At 52.5% G+C, this 20048-nt stretch overlaps 1 protein-coding gene across 2 annotated transcripts; it reads left to right on the top strand.

The window, feature by feature from the left end:
• Positions 1 to 2490: 2490 nt before the first annotated feature.
• Positions 2491 to 18624, top strand: CTU1 (cytosolic thiouridylase subunit 1). 2 transcript variants are annotated; one of them, XM_054464519.2, is made up of 4 exons: positions 2491 to 2609; positions 6356 to 6884; positions 11784 to 12359; positions 12818 to 18624. In XM_054464519.2, the coding sequence occupies exons 2-3, from the start codon at positions 6377 to 6379 to the stop codon at positions 12320 to 12322; spliced, it is 1047 nt and encodes a 348-aa protein (XP_054320494.2). In that variant the 5' UTR covers positions 2491 to 2609; positions 6356 to 6376; the 3' UTR covers positions 12323 to 12359; positions 12818 to 18624. The 2 variants fall into 2 exon arrangements, with proteins under 2 accessions (XP_054320494.2, XP_054320493.2); XM_054464518.2 differs by lacking the exon at positions 12818 to 18624 and having other exon boundaries at positions 11784 to 12405.
• Positions 18625 to 20048: the final 1424 nt, after the last annotated feature.

Raw genomic sequence — 20048 nt, 5'->3', positions numbered from 1 at the left:
CTGGCCTGCTGCCTGTTTTTACATGGCCCACAAGCTACGAATGATTTTACACCATTTAAAGGTGTAAAATCTTCAAAATTCTTCAAAAGAAGAATATTTCCTGACACATGAAAATTACATGAAATTCAAATGTCAGTGTCCATGAATAAAGTTTTATTGGCATACAGCCACCCTCACTTGTTTATATCAATGGCTGCTTTCAACATATAACAGCAGAGTTGCCACAAAGACCCTATGGCCCACAAAGCCTAAAATATTGGCTATCTGGCCCTTTACAGGAAAGGTTTGCAACCCCTGTTGTAGAGTCAGGCAGTCCAGGGAAGTGACATCACTGAGCTTCAAGATCCTCACCTAAGTAGAATTACAAGGCTGGGCATGCTGACTCACACCTGTAATCCCAGCACTTTGGGATCACTTGAGGTCAGGAGTTTGAGACCAGCCTGGCCAATATGGTGAAACACCATCTCTACTAAAAATACAAAAATTAGTCAGGTGTGGTAGCGCGCCTGTAATTCCAGCTACCCAGCAGGCTGAAGCAGGAGAATCACTTGAACCCAGAAGGTGGAGGTTGCAGTGAGCCGAGATCGCACCACTGCACTCCAGCCTGGGTGACATAGTGAGACTCCATCTCAAAAAAAAAAAAAAAAAAAAGAAGAAGAAGAAGAATTACAACTGTACCCAACTCATATGTAACATATAATCTTAATGTTATGAGAATTGAGATGAGAATAATAACCACTTGTTGAGCACATACTATGTGCCAGAAGCTGTTCTAAATTCTTTAGAGGTGTTGTTAATTCAATTTGACTTCGCATAAATCCTATGAGGCAGGCTATTATTGCCCTCCTTTTACAGATGAACAAACTGAGATGACACATAGCACATAGCAGCCTTTGTTGAAATTTTTTTTTTTCTGACACTCTGGCTGGCAGTGATTGAAATTGAGCTTTCAAGGCTCTTAATACTTCCATGTCAAGCTTTATCACTCCATACTGACTAAGTCCCTGTCTCCCCCAACAGGAGGACAGAGTGGTGGTGTAAGGGGTGGGGGATGCTTAGAGGACAGTAACCAAGTCTGATTCATTTGTGTCACCTAAACCTAGCCCAGGGGCAGCCTGGCACAAGGAGACCTCAGGAAATAAATTCAACAAATGAACCAACTCACACAGATGAAGAGAACCGGCCCATGATAAGGCTTAACAGTGACCTTACGGAGCTCATTTAATATGAAAGGAAGGCATCATGGTTTCCTGTTATGGGGGAAAAAATGGGCTACAGGGTGCATGGGGTGCCTTCTCACGTCATCACCCGCCGTAGACCTACACATCCTGGGGCTCTCTGCACATCTCCACATCTCAGTCTAAGGCTCTGGTGGTCCCTTAATCTAGAGGATTTTTTTTTTTTTTTTTTTGAGACAGAGTCTCACTCGGTGGCCAGGCTGGAGTGCAGTGGCGCGATCTCGGCTCACTGCAACCTCTGCCTTCTGGGTTCAAGCCATTCTCCGGCCTCAGCCTCCCGAGTAGCTGGAGCTACAGGCGCGCGCCACTACGCCCAGTTAATTTTTGTATTTTTAGTAGAGATGGGGTTTCACCATGTTGGCCAAGATAGTCTCCATCTTTTGACCTCGTGATCCACCCGCCTCATCCTCCCAAAGTGCTGGGATTACAGGCGTAAGCCACCGCGCCATCTAGAGGAATTTTGAGCCTCAGTTTTTTTGAGGACCTAGGTTTGGGGACCCGGGTCTCAAGGGTCTCAGATATCTGAGTCCTTAGACTCCTTGTGCCCCGATATTTGAGTCACCGGGGTCTTCAAGGCCCTTGGGCCTTGTGGGGAGGGTGGAGGCCTCCAGATCCGTGTGTCTAGGGTGCAGACGGTTGTCTCCAGGTCTACTGGTTCTCTCAGGTGCTTTGGTGCCAGGGGTCTGCGTTTTTAACCCCCTTAGTCTCAAGGGTCTGAGTCTCTGAGCCTCTGGGCTCCTGGGTTAGGTGAGAAGGGTCTTTGGATCCTTCCGTTTAGAGTCTGGGTCTCCAGCACGCGCATCACCACCGCCCCCGCGAGCGCGCGGAGTTCCACTCCAATCCGCGAAGTCTGCTCTGCGCATGCGCTATCTGCGCCTTTCACACTAGCCACCAACCCGTGCAGTTCCACCTTCAATTCCCACCCGCAACCCCGCCTCAAAGGGCAGAAATCATAGGCCCTGTAATCCCCTTAAAATCCTATAATAATCCCACAAAATCAGTTAATCAGAATACAACTACTTCGCCCATCCAGCAACCTGCCGGGTGACAGCGCGCTGCCCTGACAACAACAGTACACGCAGCTCCGCCGCGCCCTGCGCCCGCGCGCAGGCGCAGAAAGTAAACGCGGGGGGATGGGGGGCCGTGTATTTTGGGGGCGGCAGAAAGAGCAATGCAAGTGTTTCTGGGAGTTGTAGGCCAAGCGGGACTCCAGAGCCGCGGGCGCATCCAGCGGAAGTGTCGCATGGGCTTCTGGGAGTTCTAGGCAAGAAAGCCCCAAGATCTCGTGGGAGTGGTAGTCTCGGAGTCACTTCCGTGCCAGGCTTCCGAGTGGCGGGCAGTGTGGGCGTCCCAGCACAGAGTTCTGCCCGGGTGAGTATTTCCTCCTGCGGTGGGTCGGCATGTGGACTCCGGCTCTTTGTTGCGGTGCCGTGGGAGGGTTGAGGGTCTCTTCGAGCGTAAGGCCTCTGTGATTTCCCAGCGCCCGTGTCCCTGAGGCCTTGTAGCCAGGATTCCCACTTTGAACGCTGCAGTTCGGCCTGTCTCTTACCGGGCCACTGCCTTCCCCAAGACAGGATAAGACCATCTGCTTGCCCCCGCCCCTATGTTACTATCTGCCTGTCCCCGCCCCCATGCCACACATTATCTGTCCTTTTGGCAAGGCTGCAATCCAGAGGCCTCCCTGGGGTCCGCGGCCTCTCTTCTGGGAGCATTTATTATTCCCTCATCCTACAGATGTTTACTGAGCACCGACTCTGCGCAAGGCGGCGGGAGCGAGGGCACCAGACCAACCCTGTCCCTGCCTTGAAGAAGCAGAGAGACAGACCTGTCACCAGTGACAGCTAGTCAGGATCAGGGCAGCTCTGAGGGCCCTGGTGGAGGCGCTCGACTCAGTGACTAGGGTCCATAAAGTCTTTGAGGGAGGACGCTTAACACGCATGTCAAACCTGATATGTCCAAATGGAATTCCTGGTCTTCTCCCCTCACAAAATGGCCCCACCGTCCCTCCAATGCTCAGGCCAGAACCTCAAAGTTACCCTTCATCACTTTCTCTCGTCGTTGCCCCAGTCCCCACTCCAATGTCTTATACAAGTCCTGTGGGCTCCACCTTCAAAATAGATCCAAAATTTCACTTCTTCCCACCTCTACTGCCACCACTCCTGTCTACTGTGCTGACCTCCAGCCTTCTGTCCTTGTCCCTGACAACCAACAGTCCTCCCCACACAGCAGCCAAACGAATCCCACTTTTTTTTTTTTTATTTGAGACAAGGTCTCTATCACCCACACTGGAGTGCACTGGTGCGATCATGGCTCACTGCAGCCTTGAACTCCTGGGCTCAAGTGATCCACCTGCCTTGGCCTCCTGAGTAGCTGGGACTACAGGCCTGTGCCACCAGGTGCAGCTAATTTATTTATTTATTTATTTTAGAGATGGGGTCTCGCTATATTGACCAGTCTAGGAATCCTTTTAAAACATGTCAGACCATACCACTTTCCTGTTCAAACACCTCCCAAGGCTCCCATCTCCTCGTGAATAAACCTAAAATTCCACATCAAGGCCTATGAGGCTCTGCTAACTTCTGCAGCCTTGTCCCCTGTGAGGGTCTCCCTTCCTCAGGACGTGGACCCCCAGGACTGGGTGACTTTAGATTTAGGGGGTGAGGAGAGATGAGTCCAGGGTGACATTACATCCTGTCCTGCAGATGTGCTGGATGAAAGGTGGTGGCTGCTCTCAGAAGAGAGGGAACAGATGGGCAAGAACAGGTTTCTGCCTTTCGAGGAAGAAATAGGTTGTCTGGGCACTTAGGGTCTGAACATCTGAAAGGTGCCCCAGCCATGTGGAGGACCAGCCAGGAGGGACATCTGAATATCATGATTCAGAGGCGCTCATAAGAATGGAAAGAGGCTGGGCACAGTGGCTCACAGCTGTAATCCCAGCACTTTGGGAGGCCGAGGCGGGCGGATCACTTGAGGTCAGGAGTTCAAGACCAGCCTGGCCAACATGGTGAAACCCCGTCTCTACTAAAAATACAAAAAAAAGAAAATTAGCCAGGCATGGTGGTACACGCCTGTAGTCCCAGCTACTCGGGTGGCTGAGGCAGGAGAAACACTTGACCCTGGGAGGCAGAGGTTACAGTGAGCTGAGATTGTGCCACTGCACTCCAGCCTGGGTCACAGAGCCAGACTCCATCTCAAAAAATAAAAAATAAAAATCTAAAAATCTTTAAAAGAATGGAAAGAGATGGGTACTAGGCAGGACCTGAGGACATGAAGAGGCCTCCCCAAGAGAGAATTGAGCAGGAAATCCAGGAGCACAGAAGGAGTGAGTCAAAAGTCGGGGGAGGAAAGATTCCAAGAGTTGCTGCTCAGCTGTGACAGATGTGCCTGATGGTCACTGCAGATGAGTCCTAAGGGCTGCTTCTTGGGCTCACTGGCAGGAAGAGTACTCAGGGCAGAGGGGAGAGCCAGTGCAAACATCTGGAGCAGGAGTATTCCTCAGGTGTCAGAGGAAACGACATCAAGGCTGAAGGAGAGGAGGTTGGAGAAACAAGGAGCCAGACATGTAGGGCCTCATCAGCCATTAGCAGTCATTATACTAAAGTGAGATGGGCTCCAGGGGAGGATGCCGAGAAGATTCAGGGCATGATCCCACTGGCTGTTATGTGAAGGAGTGTTTGCAGAGGAGGCAAGGTGGGAGCAGGGGAGCCCCGTGCAGCCGTCCAGGAGAGAGACAGACCAGACTAGGGTGCTGCCGTGGAGACGGTCCTAAGTGTTTGGCTGTTTTGAAACTACATTCAAACAGGATTTGCTAAATTTCATTTAGGTACCTGGAGTTTGAAAAGGTCCGGACTTGGCCTTGCAATTTGGTACCACCCACTGGGAGCGTGACAAGTACAGTGAGAGAAAGAGCAGTCCAGGGTCCTAGACCCCAAAGCTTCTGGCCTGAGCAGCTAGAAGGATGGAGCTGCCCTGTACTCCAGGAGAAGCACGTTGGGTTAGAGGAATCAGGAATTTGGGTTTTAAGATGCCTATTAGACATCTGAGTGGCACTGGTCTCTGCCCTCATAGAAGTTAGAGATGGTAAATATATAGTCACATAAAATAATTCTACACATTGTGGTAAATCCTAGAAGCAGTGTGACCTGCTCTGAATGGCAAGGAGGTGACTGCAGTAGTCCAGGCTGGAGGTGATGGTGGCTTGGGGAGGGGAACTGAGCCTGGGGAGTTTTTATGGGTTCACCAGGCAGGCAGGACCAAGATTTGACTGGAGGGTTGGAGTCTTGGCTGGATGGGAAAGGATGAAGTAGGAAAGATAACAGATGAAGGTCAAAGATGGGCTGATCCATGTCTTGATGAGACCACAGAAGCTTGTGGGGCATTCTGATACCAGAGCAGGGTTGAGTTCAATCTTGGAGGCCCACCCATTTTCTCACCCTCAAAATGTGTGCAACCCCAGCTGGTCTCCCGAGAGGTGTGATCCAGGCTGCCTGTGTTCCCTGGAGAAGGTGATCACCCTGCCTTTCATAGGATGCAATCAGAACCCATTCCTGGAGACCGTATCCCACCCTACAAAGTGAAATCAATTGGCCTTTCCTGTTTTCCACCTCCCGCTGCACAGAGCTTCAGTCCCCTGGCCTCCCTCTGCCCTTAGAGTCATAAACCCCTCACCTCCCAAGGGCTTTTAACAGCCCTGGTGGCCCAGGCCAATGATACCTACCTTGTCCTGATCAGGGCTGTAACAAGGGTGGCCTCCCTGGAGGTTGTGACAAATGGGCCTTAATATACACCCCCATCCCTCTGCACAGGACACAACCTAATCCTGGGTATAACCTGCTTGTCGCTCCCTCTTTTTACCCATGAAGCCAGCTTCTTAAGCTACTTCTCTTCTTCGTGCATAATGGGTGCAATCCAAGAAGCCTTCCCTAAAGCAGTGGCTTCCTTACACCGGACCTATTTATAACCATCCTATCCCCAGCGCTAGAAGAAGCTGCTCCACTCACGCACACGTCTCCCTGGTCTATTCCGGGCAGAGGTGCAATCCAGACAATCTCCCCGATGGCAGGGACCCTGCAATCCGGAATCCACGTGTAACCCACCTCCTCTCTCTCCCTGTCTAGGAGAAGCCGACCCCTCCCGCAATGCCCGCCCCGCCGTGCGCCTCCTGCCACGCTGCACGCGCCGCCCTCCGCCGTCCGCGCTCGGGCCAAGCGCTGTGCGGTGCCTGCTTCTGCGCCGCCTTCGAGGCCGAGGTGCTGCACACGGTGCTCGCCGGCCGCCTGCTGCCGCCCGGCGCGGTGGTGGCCGTGGGCGCCTCGGGCGGCAAGGACTCCACGGTGCTGGCGCACGTGCTGCGCGCGCTGGCGCCGCGCCTGGGCATCTCACTGCAGCTCGTGGCCGTCGATGAGGGCATCGGTGGCTACCGAGACGCGGCGCTGGCGGCCGTGCGGCGCCAGGCGGCGCGCTGGGAGTTGCCGCTCACTGTCGTGGCCTACGAAGACCTCTTCGGGGGCTGGACGATGGACGCCGTGGCCCGCAGCACAGCCGGCTCCGGCCGCAGCCGCTCCTGCTGCACCTTCTGTGGAGTGCTGCGGCGCCGGGCGCTGGAGGAAGGGGCGCGCCGCGTGGGAGCCACGCACATCGTGACAGGTGAGCGTAGTACCGGCCGCAGAGCGGCACTCTCGGAGGCAGTGGGGCGCATGCACTGGCGAGGAGGCGGGACCTGAAAGGGGACTCAGGCGCACGCTCCAGAAGCCGGCGAGGAGACCCTGGTGGCTTAACTGGAGGATCCCTGTACGGAGATGTGAAGTGCGCATGCTCCAGTTTGGGGCTGGGGCCCTTTCAAGGTTCAAGACGCTGGGGAGACAGAGGGGCCAGGCAGTGATCGCAAAGGTTTTTGGGTCTTGGCCACCGTCTTGGTCTCCACAGATTGCCAAAGGGGTGGGAGGTGAAAATCTCTGGAGATTAGATCTCTGGTTCTTTACTTATTTTTAAGTGTTTCTATGATCTCTTATGGTCCACCTTTCAGAATCCAGTTCTTTCTCTAAAAAGTATCTCCATCTCTTAATTCCTTTTCTTGGTTGGCCTCTCCTCTTTGATAACTTTTTTTTTTTTTTTGAGACGGAGTCTCGCTCTGTCTCCCAGGCTGGAGTGCAGTGGCGCGATCTCGGCTCACTGTAAGCTCTGCCTCCCGGATTCACGCTGTTCTCCTGGCTCAGCCTCCCGAGTAGTTGGGGCTACAGGCGTCTGCCACCATGCCCAGCTAATTTTTTGTATTTTTAGTAGAGACGGGGTTTCACCATGTTAGCCAGGAGAGTCTCGATCTTCTGACCTCGTGATCCACCCACCTCGGCCTCCCAAAGTGCTGGAAGATAACTTTTTTATTCTCTCTTTTTCATCCATTCCTTCAACAAACAGATGCTAAGTTTCTGCTATATGCCGGATCCCAACTGTGGCCATACCAAAGTTCTTAACCACTCTGTACTTCTGTTTCACCCCATCCCTAAAACAGGACTATGAATGGTACCCAGCTCATAAACTTGTTATGACAATTAGATGAGTCAGTAGAAGTATAACGTTATCTATATTATAGTTATGTTACATAACCTGTATGATATAATATAGATTACACATTTTATACATGCTATTATCATCATCGTTGTCAGGCTAGGGCTGAGAATACAGTTATGCACAAGTTCCTACCTTTGCATGGTTATCAGGTACAAAATGAGAAACATTATACATGTTATTGACCATGTATGGACATGTTATGGACTATGTGTACACACAGAGAACCCTATGACATGGAAGGAGTGGGGTCAAGGAACTGTTTTGAAATCTGAAGGCTCACAGTGAAGAGGTAAAGGGGGTAAGAACTGGGGAGAGGTTATTGGCCTGCGAAAAGCCAATTTGGGCTACCCCAAGAAGTCCAGTGTGGCTGGAGCCCAGAAAGCAAGGGCAGGGGAGGCTGGAGAGCTGGAAGAGGTCAGGCCTTACCCTGTAGGCTGTGGTGGAACCAGTAAAAGTGACATGAAGAGAGTTTCACTTTGAAAAGCTCACCCAGGCCATGGTGAGGAACCTGGGTTGGAGGGGCAGGGACAAAGCCAAGGAGACCAGTCAGTGGGAAGCCAGCTGCGGTGATGGAGGTGAGAGATGATGGTTGGAGACGATCAGCACACTCAAAGCATATGAAGGCAAAAGTAGTTCTGAGTCTGTCATCTGCCACCATGCTAGGTAGGGCCACTGGCTCTGGGGAAGGCTTACTGAGCTTCATTCACTGGTGTGGCCCTTTCCTTACTGAGTAACTTTGGAGAAATCCCTAGATCTCTGTGATTGAAAATGGGAAGAATAATCCTTTCCATACAAGAGCAGACAGCGTATGGAAAGAACGAAAGGCTTCGGCCGGGCACAGTGGCTCTCGCCTGTAATCCCAGCACTTTGGGAGGCTGAGGCAGGCGGATCACAAGGTCAAGAGTTCGAGGCCAGCCTGACAACATGGTGAAACCCCGTCTCTACTAAGAATACAAAAATTAGCTGAGTGTGATGGTGAGCGCCTGTAATCCCAGCTACTCGGGAGGCTGAGGCAGGAGAATTGCTTGAACCCGGGAGGCGGAGGTTGCAGTGAGTCGAGATGACGCCACTGCACTCCAGCCTGGGTGACAGAGCAAGATTCCAGCTGGGGAAAAAAAAAAAAAAAAGAATGAGAGGCTGCCTCGGGTTTTAAAGTTAATTTGATAGAATCACTTATTAATTCTACTTCTAAAAGTAATGAAGCCTTCCAGAAAAATCCCTGACTTGCAAGGTGATTTCTACCCTTTGTTTATACACTCCATTTTCAAAGGCGTAGTATAATAATTGTAATAATTATTACAAAACTGGGAGCTCTTAAGTGGGTTTGGAATGACAAGGTGTGGAGCAAATCCAGTCTCCCCTATTAATGTGGTTTACAACTTTAAGTCAATAAACATTCAACCAGATGTCGTTTGCAGTAGCAAACGTGCCCGATCTCAAGGTCACAGGGCTTGGCAGGTCTCTGGAAGGTAACCATTACTACAAACACAATTAGAGCCAAGTTCTTGGAGGGTTTTTAGCATATAGACCAGGGCCTCTCAACTTCAGCCCTATTGATATGTGGGGCCAGATAGTTTGTTGTTAGGGAGCTGTCCTCTGCGTTATAGGATTTTAGCAGCATCCCTGGCCTCTACCCACTAGATGCTATTTAATAGTAGTGCCCCACCCCCAACCTGACAAACAGAAATGTCTCCAGCCATTGCCAAATGTCTCTAGGGGAGGGAAGAAGGGCAGACTCATCCCAGATTGAGAACCACTGATACAGACTCAAGTATAACTTGACAAGACACAGAACAAGTTGAGCTTCAATTTCATGGTGACCGGTGCGTAAATATTTCTCACTGTTACTTCTAAACAAAGATAACACAAAAACACTGCAGTGATTACAGGGGTGGTGACACATGCCAGTAATCCCAGCCACTTTGGGAGGCCGAGGCAGGTGGATCACTTGAGCTCAGAGGAGTTCAAGACCAGCCTGGCTAACATGGAGAAACTGCGTCTGTACAGAAATACAAAAATTAGCTGGGCGTGGTGGCACACACCTGTGGTCCCAGCTACTCTGGAGGCTGAGGCAGGGGGATCACTTAAGCCCTGGAGACGGAGGTTGCAGTGAGCTGAGATCGTGCCACTGTCCTCCAGCCTGGGCACTAAAGTGAGACCCTGTCTCAAACACACACACACACACACGCACACACACACTAAAACAAAATGAAAAAAAACTACAGTCTGTGTTGTCAGAGGCTCTGTGTCAAGAACCATTTGTTTTCTCTGGCTGCTGTAACAAATTACTTCAAATTTCACAGCTTTAAACAACACAGATTTATTATCTTGTAGTTCTGTAGATAGAAGTCTGGGAAGTCTCACCGGGCTAAAATCAAAGTGTCAACAATGCTGCGTTTCTCCTGGAGGCTCTGGGGCAAGGGGGTCCATTTCCTTGCCTTTTCCAGCTTCCGGAGGCTGCCCAAATTCCTGGCTGATGGTCCCTTCCTCCATTTTCTTTTCTTTTTTTTTCTTTTGAGACAGAGTCTTGCTGTGGAGCCCAGGCTGGAGTGCAGTTGGAGCGATCTCGGCTCACTGCAACCTCTGCCTCCCAGGTTCAAGAGATTCTCATGCCTCAGCTGGGGTTACAGGTGCCTGCCACCATGACCTGCTAATTTTTGTATTTTTAGTAGAGATGGGGGTTTCGCCATGTTGGCCAGGCTGGTCTCGAACTCATGGCCTCAGGTGATTCTCCCACCTTGGCCTCCTAAAGTGCTGGGATCACAGGCATGAGCCACTGTGCCCGGCTCTTCCTCCATTTTCAAAGCCAAGGATGGCAGGTTGAGTCCTACACCGTTGCATCACTCTAACTTTGCCGCTGCCCTGACACCCCCCATATGCAGTAGGCGGGTGGCAAATGAGGTATCCCCAAGTTCCCCAGGGAGCTTGTGTGTGTTCCCCTCTCGATTCCTGCTGTGTCCACCTCCAGCCACCACCTGGCTGTACCACAGTGCCCAGGGGGGCTCCATGGCCCCATCTCCCTCTCCCAGTCTCTGGGTCCTGGCTGTCCTACGGTGCCAGAGGGGCTCCATGGCTCAGGCTCCCCCTCCCCATCTCTCTCTGGGTCCTGGCTGCCCACTATGTTCAAAGGTCTCCATGGTCCTATCTCTCCCTTTTCTGCCTCCGTCCTCCACTCTAATGGTCTTTGTGATTAACTTGAGCGCACCTGGATAACGCACCATTCTGTCCCTATTGTAAAGTCAGCTGATTAGCAGCCCCAATTCAACTTGCAACCTTAATTCCCCTTTGCCCTACAACCAAACATATTAACAGGTTCCCAGAATTAGGCCATGGATTCCCTAGGCGGTGGGGGAGAGAGCAGCCTGCCTACCCCACCAGCTCTCCTGAGAATCTCGGTTAAATGCCTTAAATGCCATTCTGATTTTTGTGGACAGTTTGAATTACGGTTTTAACTGAGGCTGATAAGGTTATTAGCAGCATAATGCACTTTTACTCCCTATATGAAAGGGCAACTAGCACAAGGGTCCGCTATGCAGTAGGCGGGTGGTACATGAAGGCACCCCCAAGTTGCGCCAGGGGGGCTTATGTTTCTCTTTGATTTTTTGTTGTGTCCACCTCCAGCCTGCACCTGGCTGCTTCACGGTTCCCGGAGGGTCTCCATGGCTCGCTCTTCCCCTCCCCGTCTCTCTCTGGGCCCTGGTTGCCCACAGTGCCCAAGGGGTCTCCATGGCTCTGTCTCCCCCTCCCTGTCTCTGTATTCTGGCTGTCGCACCATGTTTGGGGGTCTGTCTCCATGGCTTGCTCTCCCCGTCGCCGTCTCTCTCTGGGTCCTGGCGGCCCCACTGTGCCCTGGGTCTCCGTGGGTCTCCCCTCCCAGTCTCTCTCTGAGTCCTGGTGGACCCTCGGTTCCCCGGGGGGCTCCCTGGCCAGCAGCGCCCTCCGCGCCCCACCTCACCCGCTCCCTTCTCTCCCCACCAGGTCACAACGCCGACGACATGGCGGAGACCGTGCTCATGAACTTTCTGCGGGGCGACGCGGGGCGGCTGGCCCGGGGCGGGGGCCTGGGCTCTCCGGGCGAGGGGGGCGCCCTGCCGCGCTGCCGCCCGCTGCAGTTCGCGTCGCAGAAGGAGGTGGTGCTGTACGCGCACTTCCGCCGCCTCGACTACTTCTCCGAGGAGTGCGTCTACGCGCCCCAGGCCTTCCGCGGCCACGCCCGGGACCTGCTCAAGCGCCTGGAGGCTGCGCGGCCGTCGGCGGTGCTGGACCTCGTGCACTCGGCCGAGCGCCTGGCGCTGGCCCCGGCCGCGCGGCCCCCGCGCCCCGGCGCCTGCTCCCGCTGTGGGGCGCTGGCCAGCCGCACGCTCTGCCAGGCCTGCGCGCTCCTGGACGGCCTGAACCGCGGCCGGCCCCGCCTGGCCATCGGCAAGGGCCGCCGGGGTCTGGACGAGGAGGCGACGCCGGGGACGCCCGGGGATCCGGTCCGGCCCCCTGCCTCCAAGGCCGTCCCCACCTTCTAGCGACTTCGGGCCTCCCGCCGGGATCTGATGCCCCGGGGTAGGGGCTGCCTGTAAATGACACTGTGAATAAACCCGTTACCTTACCTGGCCTTCCATGTGGGGTTGGGAAGGAGACGGGGGCCCACTGACCTGAAACCCTGAAGAAGCTGGGACCCCAGACTTCGAGGTCTCAGGGAAGAAGGGTCTCGAACTGGGCTTCTGGCTCAGAGGGAGGAGGGGGCTGGGGGGCCATCCTAGGTCTGAGAGAGGAGAGGGCCAGGACTAGGCCTAGAAGTGGGACTGGGGACCCTAGACATCTGTGGCTGAGGAAGGAGGGCCTGGGGTCGTGGACTTCTGGGTCTCAGGGAGGATGGGGCTGAACACCTTGTGATTCCTGAGCGAGTGGGGGTTGGTTGGGGACCTCCTGCCCAGTGCCTCTGCTGGTTCTGGGTGCGCTCAGCATGGTCCTGACCCTCCTTGAGCACCAGATTCCTGATGTTTCTTGTTTGCCCGCAGTGGGGTAAGCGGAGTGACATGACTTGATGGACACACGCCATTCACAGCCGCCGTCACAATGCCTCCCTTCCAGCGCTTCGTGTGCAGCGTGCACTGCACCCTCATTTCGTCTCCACCACGGCCTCACTGGCTGTAGCCTGAAGTGGTAAAATGGCCCTAAGACACCCAGTCGGAAGGGGTCACACCGAGGGCTCCCTCCAAAGCTCTCGAATATCGCAGGTTGTGGAATTGGCCCTCCCCCACCCATCCCCTCTCGAATCTCTCCTGGTATCTCTGTGATGGGTGAGGAGGGGTTGGATGGGCTCCCCAAACCTTGGACTCTGGAGGCAGGGTTGTGTGAGCCTGTCGGTGACTTAGCCTCTTTCATCTCCCATTTCTCCTCTGCAAATGTAATCAGCCCCCTTCCCCCCCGCCCCCCCCCCCCCCCCCCGCATCAAGGCGCCATTGGGAGGAAATGGAAGATCAAAGAAGTTGAGGTGCTTAATAAATGGTGACCACTTGGACTTGGTCGTTCATGTTACTGTCTGACCACCAGGGGGCGCTAGGTTTCAGGGTTGCTGTCCTGTACAGGTACGGGGAGGTTGTGAGAATCTCAAACTTCCCGGGGAGATGGTGCTCTCAGTCCCACCTCCAGGACTTGCTGGGCTGGCTTCTTGTCAGAAATGCCCCTTCTTCCCATCACCCTGCTCAGATCCTCCAGGGTCCTCCTAGAAGGCTTCTCAATTCTCTCCTCCCACCACCCAACCCAGGGCTTAGTATTCTCGCAAACCCCTGCTTCTCAGTCCTGTCCTCACTGTGTGGCCACCCAAACTTGGGCTGGAGGGCAAGGACTAGATGATTCACTCAAAACATGTGTATGAGCACCTCCTTTGCATCAGGCACTCCTCTGGGTTCTAGGAACATGGCAGTGAACAGGAGACAAATCCCTGCCCTCATGAAGTTCAGTCTGGGAGAAATGGACAGTAAGCACATCAATATGTAATGTCAGGTAGTGATGAATGCTACAAATTAAAAAAAAAAAAATGATGAGAGAGAGAGACAGGAAGAGCTTGTTTCCACAGGGGTCAGGGAAGGAAGGGCCTTGGAGGAAGTGACGTTATGCACAGACCTACAGAAGCAAAAGAACAAAGCATGGAGCCATTTGGGGGAAGAGCTTTCCTGGTGGAGGGAACTGCCGGTGCAAAAGCCTGGAGGGGTGGGAATCAGCTTGCAAGTGCAAGGAACAGCAAGTCCAGTGTGGCGGGAACAGAGTGGGTGAGGAGGAGAATAGCAAGAGATGAAACAAGCCACTAAGCAGGGATGGGCCGTGCATGGTCTTCTGTTGGCGAGAAAGACTTGTATTTTAAGAGTGATGGTAGGTCTTTGGAGGGCTTTGGTCCCAGCAGTAGGTCCAATTTCCATTTTCTAAAAGTTAGTCCAGCTGCTGTGAGGAGAATGAGCTGTAGGGGGTGCAAGATGATCAAGATCAATTGTATAGGATGACGCTTGTGTGCCAGTCCTGGTGCCAAGTTTGCCTGCCTTCCTCATTAGCTCAGTGACATAAGGAATGGGTTTTCAGCACCAATTTTTTTTAACTGGTATGTAGAAGGATCTAAAAGTTTATTTTTTATTTTTTAATATTTTATTTTTCCATAAGTTGTTGGGGTACAGGTGGTATTTGGTTACATGAGTAAGTTCTTTAGTGGTGATTTGTGAGATCCTGGTGCACCCACCACCCAAGCAGTATACACTGCACTGTATTTGTTGTCTTTTATCCCTCGTCCCCCTCCCACTCTTCCCCCCAAGTCCCCAAAGTCCATTGTATCATTCTTATGCCTTTGCGCCCTCATAGCTTAGCTCCCACATATCAGCGAGAACATAGGATGTTCGGTTTTCCATTCCTGAGTTATTTCACTTAGAATAATAGTCTCCAATCTCATCCAGGTCATTGCAAATGCTGTTAATTCATTCCTTTTTATGGTCGAGTAGTATTCCATCATATATGTATACACCACAGTTTCTTTATCCACTCGTTGATTGATGGGCATTTGGGTTGGTTCCTTCAGCACCAATTTTATAAAGGATGAACTTACAGCCCAGACAGGTGAAGTAAGTTGCCCAGGGCCACACTGCAGCAAATCAGCAAAGGAGCTGGAGCTCTGGACACTTTTGCTGGGCTGCCTGCTGGAAGCCAGGGGACCTAGGTTCCTATTGCTGATATGCCAGTGATTTAACGTATGGCTTTGGGCAAGGGACCTTTCCCCTTCTGTTCATTGGAGTTTGTCCCTCTGCATGAGGGGGTGGGCAGTGGGTTAGATTTCTTTTGTGGTTTAAGGCATTCTCCAATCGAAAATGCAAACCGTATGTATAATTTAAAATATTTTCATAACCGTATTTTTAGAGAAGGGACACAAGTGACAATTTAATAAATTTATTTGACCCACTTATACAAAATATTATAATTTTAATATGTAATCAGTTTGTTAAAACTTAAGCGAGACGTTTTATACGTGTTTTTTCATATGGAGTTTTCAAAATTCAGTGCATACGTTACACTTCCAGCCCATCTCAATCCAGACTCCCGACAGTTCAGCCACCACATGGGACCTGTGGGCACTCCACTGGACTGTGCAGCTTTGCAATGTGCTTCCTAGACCCAGACTGCCTGAGTTCAGAACCAAGCTCTGCCCGGAAAGCTGTGTGACTTTGAGCAGGTTCTTCAGCTGTACAGTGTGGGGAGGAATGGTACTTCCGTCCTGTGGTTATTGTTAAAAATACATATCAGTGCTTAGAAGAGCACCTGGCATTTAGTGAGTGCTCGCCGTCCCTCTTAGCCTGGGCTTGCAGCCTTCCTCATGGGGGCTTCTGAAGAGCTGGGGGTGCTAGGCGTGGTGGCTTACGCCTGAAATCCCAGCACTTTGGGAGGCCGAGGCAGGCAGATCACTTGAGGTCAGGAGTTTGAAATGGAAACCTGCCTCTACGAAAAATACAAAAATTAGCCAGGCGGGGTGGCAGGTGCCAGTAATCTCAGCTACCCAGGAGGCTGAGACTTGAACCCTGGAGGCGGAGGTTGCAGTGAGCCGAGATCTCGAGATCTGGCCACTGCACTCCGGCCTGGGCGACAGAGCCAGGCTCCGTTTCAAAAAAAAAAAAAAAAAAAAAAAAAAAGGCGGGAGGAAGGTGCTCTTTTCGTCTCTGGCCACAAGGGATCGCTGTGACCTCGCCTGTGCATCTGGTGGTCATTGACAGCAAAGCCAGGTCTCCCACTCCCCTGCCCGGACTGGGAGCGCAGCTGTCTCCGCCCACCTGCCCGCTGGTCTCTGAGCCAGTCCTCAAGGGTGAGAGACACAGGTTGGCAGAGATCTTAAGTCCCCGTATAAACACCAGACACTCCTTGACCTCAAGACCCCTGTGTCATCCATTCAACAAATACTTTTTGAGCACGTGATTTGTGACAGCAGTGAACAGAACAAAACCATGCCCTTGAGAGAGAGACAAAAAAAAAAAAAAAAAAAAAAAAACGAGAAAAATAAGTCAAATATATGGTATGTTGGATCGTGATAATCACTTCTATTTAAGTAGGAGGGACGGGGAGGCTTCAAAGAGGAGATATTCAGGGACAGGTGCAGGGTGAGGCAGAGAGCACCGGGGTGGAGGGTCTCTGGGAAAGTGTTCCTGGCAGGAAACAGCAAGTGGAAACTCTGAGATCGAGGGAAAAAGGAGAGGGGGCAGGTGGAGGAGAGAGGTGAGAGGGAGAAGCGACTTTGGCTTGGCTTTGGTTCCAAGCACTGCAGAAGCCATGGAGGATATTTGAGCAAAGGAGGGATACTGATCACCCCTTTATTCATGCAGCAGACATTTCCTGACACCTCCTTGGAGCTGGCGAGCCCTGTGCAGGGCGGTGGGGCAATGCGGCTGAGTCAGCCCCAGTCCCTGCCCTCAATGGGCTCCCTGTCTGGCAGCAGAGGCGGGCAGGGATACTGGCAAGTCAAGACCCGGAGGGATATGTGCCACCGTGGGGCTTAGGAGGGACACAGGGGAGGCTCGAGGTGGGGCTTCTAACTCAGTGTGGTGCGTCATGGAATGCTTCCTGAAAGAGGTAATGTTTAAACCGGGAGCTGGAGATGAGTAAGAATGAGCACAGGAAAGGGCGAGATGGGGACAAATGTGCAAGGCAGAGAGAACGGCAGGCACAGAGGCCTGCAGGTGTGGGAGCCCCGAGTCCCTGTGAGGCTTTGCCGCTCCTCCCTGTGCGGGATGGTGGAGGGGGTGGCCAGCCCTCCATAAAGCACTGGAATTCTTCTGGCCGGGATGGGGCGCTAGGGAGGGCTAGAGCAGACAGGGCCAGCTCTGGGTGTCAAAAAGATCCCTCTGGGGCCGTGCCCAGGAAGGACTGGAGTAGGGAAGACTCTGAGCCAGGAGGCCAGGGAGAGGGCTGGGACAAAGGTCTGGGAATGGATTTGGTAGCCAAAACTGGGGCAGTGGCAAGGGTGTCAGGATGGTGAGAACGGATGTGAGGGCCATTTAAGAAGTCTTCACCAAGAGCTGGGAACCCTACTCAATGCTGAGGGTGTGTTTCCTAAGGGTGAAGAGCCCTACGTGTAATCAAAGGCAGTGTAAATCCAAGAGATGTTTCTTCCAAGCAGACTGAACAAAAACAAACAAAAAGGATGTTCGCCACATATGCCGGTGGCCATGGTAAACCCGGGAAATTCTTTTGCTGGAGGGCAGGGGCAGGTAGCTGCTGAGGCTGGAGGCCCAAGTGAACACAGACGATCCTTTAGCTAAACAGGAGGCTCCAGTCTTCATGGGGACAAAGGGACTTTTGCTGTGGCCTGTGGCCTCAGCAAACACAGCCTCTACATAAACACAACTAAAGGTGGCAGTGGAGCGAAACAGCCAGCGTCTCATCCCATCGGGTCAGAAGCATTCTTCCCCCTGCAGGGATTTGGAGCCCAGTCTCAGAAAGACCGGCTTCCCCATCTTCCACCTGTGTGCTCTCCCGAGGCTGGGTCATTGGAGATCGCTGTCAGGTCTGAGGAGGTGGAGACATTGAGTGCAGAGATTCTGGAGAAAAGCAGAGATTCTAAACAGGCTCTGAGATAATCTTCCTCCTTCAGCCTGTTTTCATAGAGCCCCTGCCACATGCCGGGTAGCAGACGTGGCACCAGGGATTCAGCAACAAGATAGACGAGGTCCCTGCCCTCGTGAAGCCTCAGTTCTAATAAGAGATGTCTCTTCCTTCCACAAAGGTTTACTGAACACCTCCTATATGCCAGGGCGTAGAAGCAGATAAAGATGGTGAAAATCCCTGCGCTTTCAGGGCTGGCATTCAAGTTGTGGGAGACAGAGTAGACGTAAGAGTAAGAAAGTAAATAAATAAAACATGAGAGACATCCAACAGTAATAAACACCATAGAGAGGAAGAAAACCAGCAATAATAATAAACAAGGACGCAAACCAATAGAGCAATTACAGATTGAAATAAGGTGTAGGAAGGAAACCCACAAGAAACTGAGATAGAAACTGGAAGGGAATGCCAGCTCTAGAGAAGGTGGTCAGGAGATGACCTTTAAGCTGAAATCTGAAGGAAGATCGCAGGCAGGGTGGTGGGAAGCGTGTCCCGGGCAGAGGGAACAGCAAAGGCCAAGCCTCTAAGTTGGGAAGGCGCCTCCCATGTTGAGAAGATGGAAGAAGTTCCAGAGGGCAGAGGCACAGTACACAATGGAGTGATGAGGTTGGAAGGATGGACAGAAGCCAGACACCAAGTGCCTTGGAGGCATTTGCGTTTTGTTATAATTGCAGTGGGGACTCACAGATGGGTTTTAAGCAGGTTTTAACATGATACTGTTTTAAGAAGACGTTGGCTGCTGAGTAGAAAGAATGGACTTAGCAGGGCGAGGGAGGGAGGGGTTGGGGGTCGAGGCTGGAAGCAGCGAGACCAGTTTGGATGCTCTTGCACCTGTGTAGGTGAGAGATAAGGGTGACCTGGAAGAGGGTGACTGAGAGGAGACAAGAGGGTGGATTCTTTACTATGTACTTTGGAGCTAAGTGACAGGAACTGCCAAAATGGGAGGTGAGAGGGAGGGAGGGAGGGATCAGAGACGCTCCCAAGTGTCTTTGACCCAAGCACCTGGAGAGAGGATACTAACTTAGAGGAGACACAGGGGGAAGGTTGGGGTACACCGTGGAGCTTAAACAGAAATAAATGGGAGGTAATAGAGGTGGGGTGGTGGGGCAGGGATGTTCACTGTCCATCAGCTGAGCATCAGGGGCCCCCAGGTTTGCACAGAGGCTGCCTGGCACAAAGCAGTTTTCAGAAACGTCTGAGAGATTACCCGGAGAGAGTTTGGATCATCAACGACACACATGAGATCAGAAGCAGAGAGGCATCAAGTCAGGCTGACTGGGGTTCAAATCCCAGCCCTTCCATGCCACGTTAGACAACTGACCTCATTTCTCTCCATTTCGTCATCTGTAAAATGGGTGTCATCGTGTCTCATGGGGCTGGTAGACACTAGGAAGGTTGCCAACCAAGAGCCTATCAGGACCCGAGGGAAGACAGAGACGGGGGTCTGTCCGCTCATCCCATGACCATTCACTGTGTGCACACTCACGCCAGGCTGTTCTAGGAGCTGGGGACCCATCGGGGAACAAGGCAAACAGAACTCCCCACCCTCGCTGACCTGGAAACAGATTTGCAGACAGAGTAACATGGTGTTTAACAGCCAAATGATCTGGGTTCGAGGCCTGGCTGTGCCACTTGCCCAAGTTACTTGTCTAAGGCCTGGTTTCCTCATCTATAACATGGTACTAATAAGAGTCCCTCACCCCACAGGGCTTTCGTGAGGATTAAATGTGAGAGGATGTATGTGAAGCCCTTGGTGACCTGCCCCATTGCTATGATAAGTGGACAGAGAGACGGGCACTGGCTGACACATGGAGTGGGGAGCTTCAGGAGAGAGGACCCCCCAGCTTCCAAAGATAAGACACCCCAGCTTCTGCATCCCACTACCTCCACGTGGCCAGAGACCACCTCCCCCGCCATCGTTCCCACAGTCACACCCAGCCTCTATCTCCATCTGGAAGGGATCCACCTCTGAAACCACAAAATCCCACATCCCACTCTCTGACCACAGCTTCCCGTGCCTCTGTGCATGGTTGTCTGTGCCATTCCTGTTCTTCCACCTCAAAGACGTCTGACCCTCCTCAGGCAGCCTCCCCGCCAAGCCCCCTTGTCTCCACCCGCTGA

Source organism: Pongo pygmaeus, chromosome 20, assembly GCF_028885625.2.
Source record: "Pongo pygmaeus isolate AG05252 chromosome 20, NHGRI_mPonPyg2-v2.0_pri, whole genome shotgun sequence".
In the NCBI taxonomy this organism is placed as follows: domain Eukaryota; kingdom Metazoa; phylum Chordata; class Mammalia; order Primates; family Hominidae; genus Pongo; species Pongo pygmaeus.
Note: the sequence above shows the minus strand (reverse complement) of the source record. Positions and strands in the feature narration are given on the sequence as shown.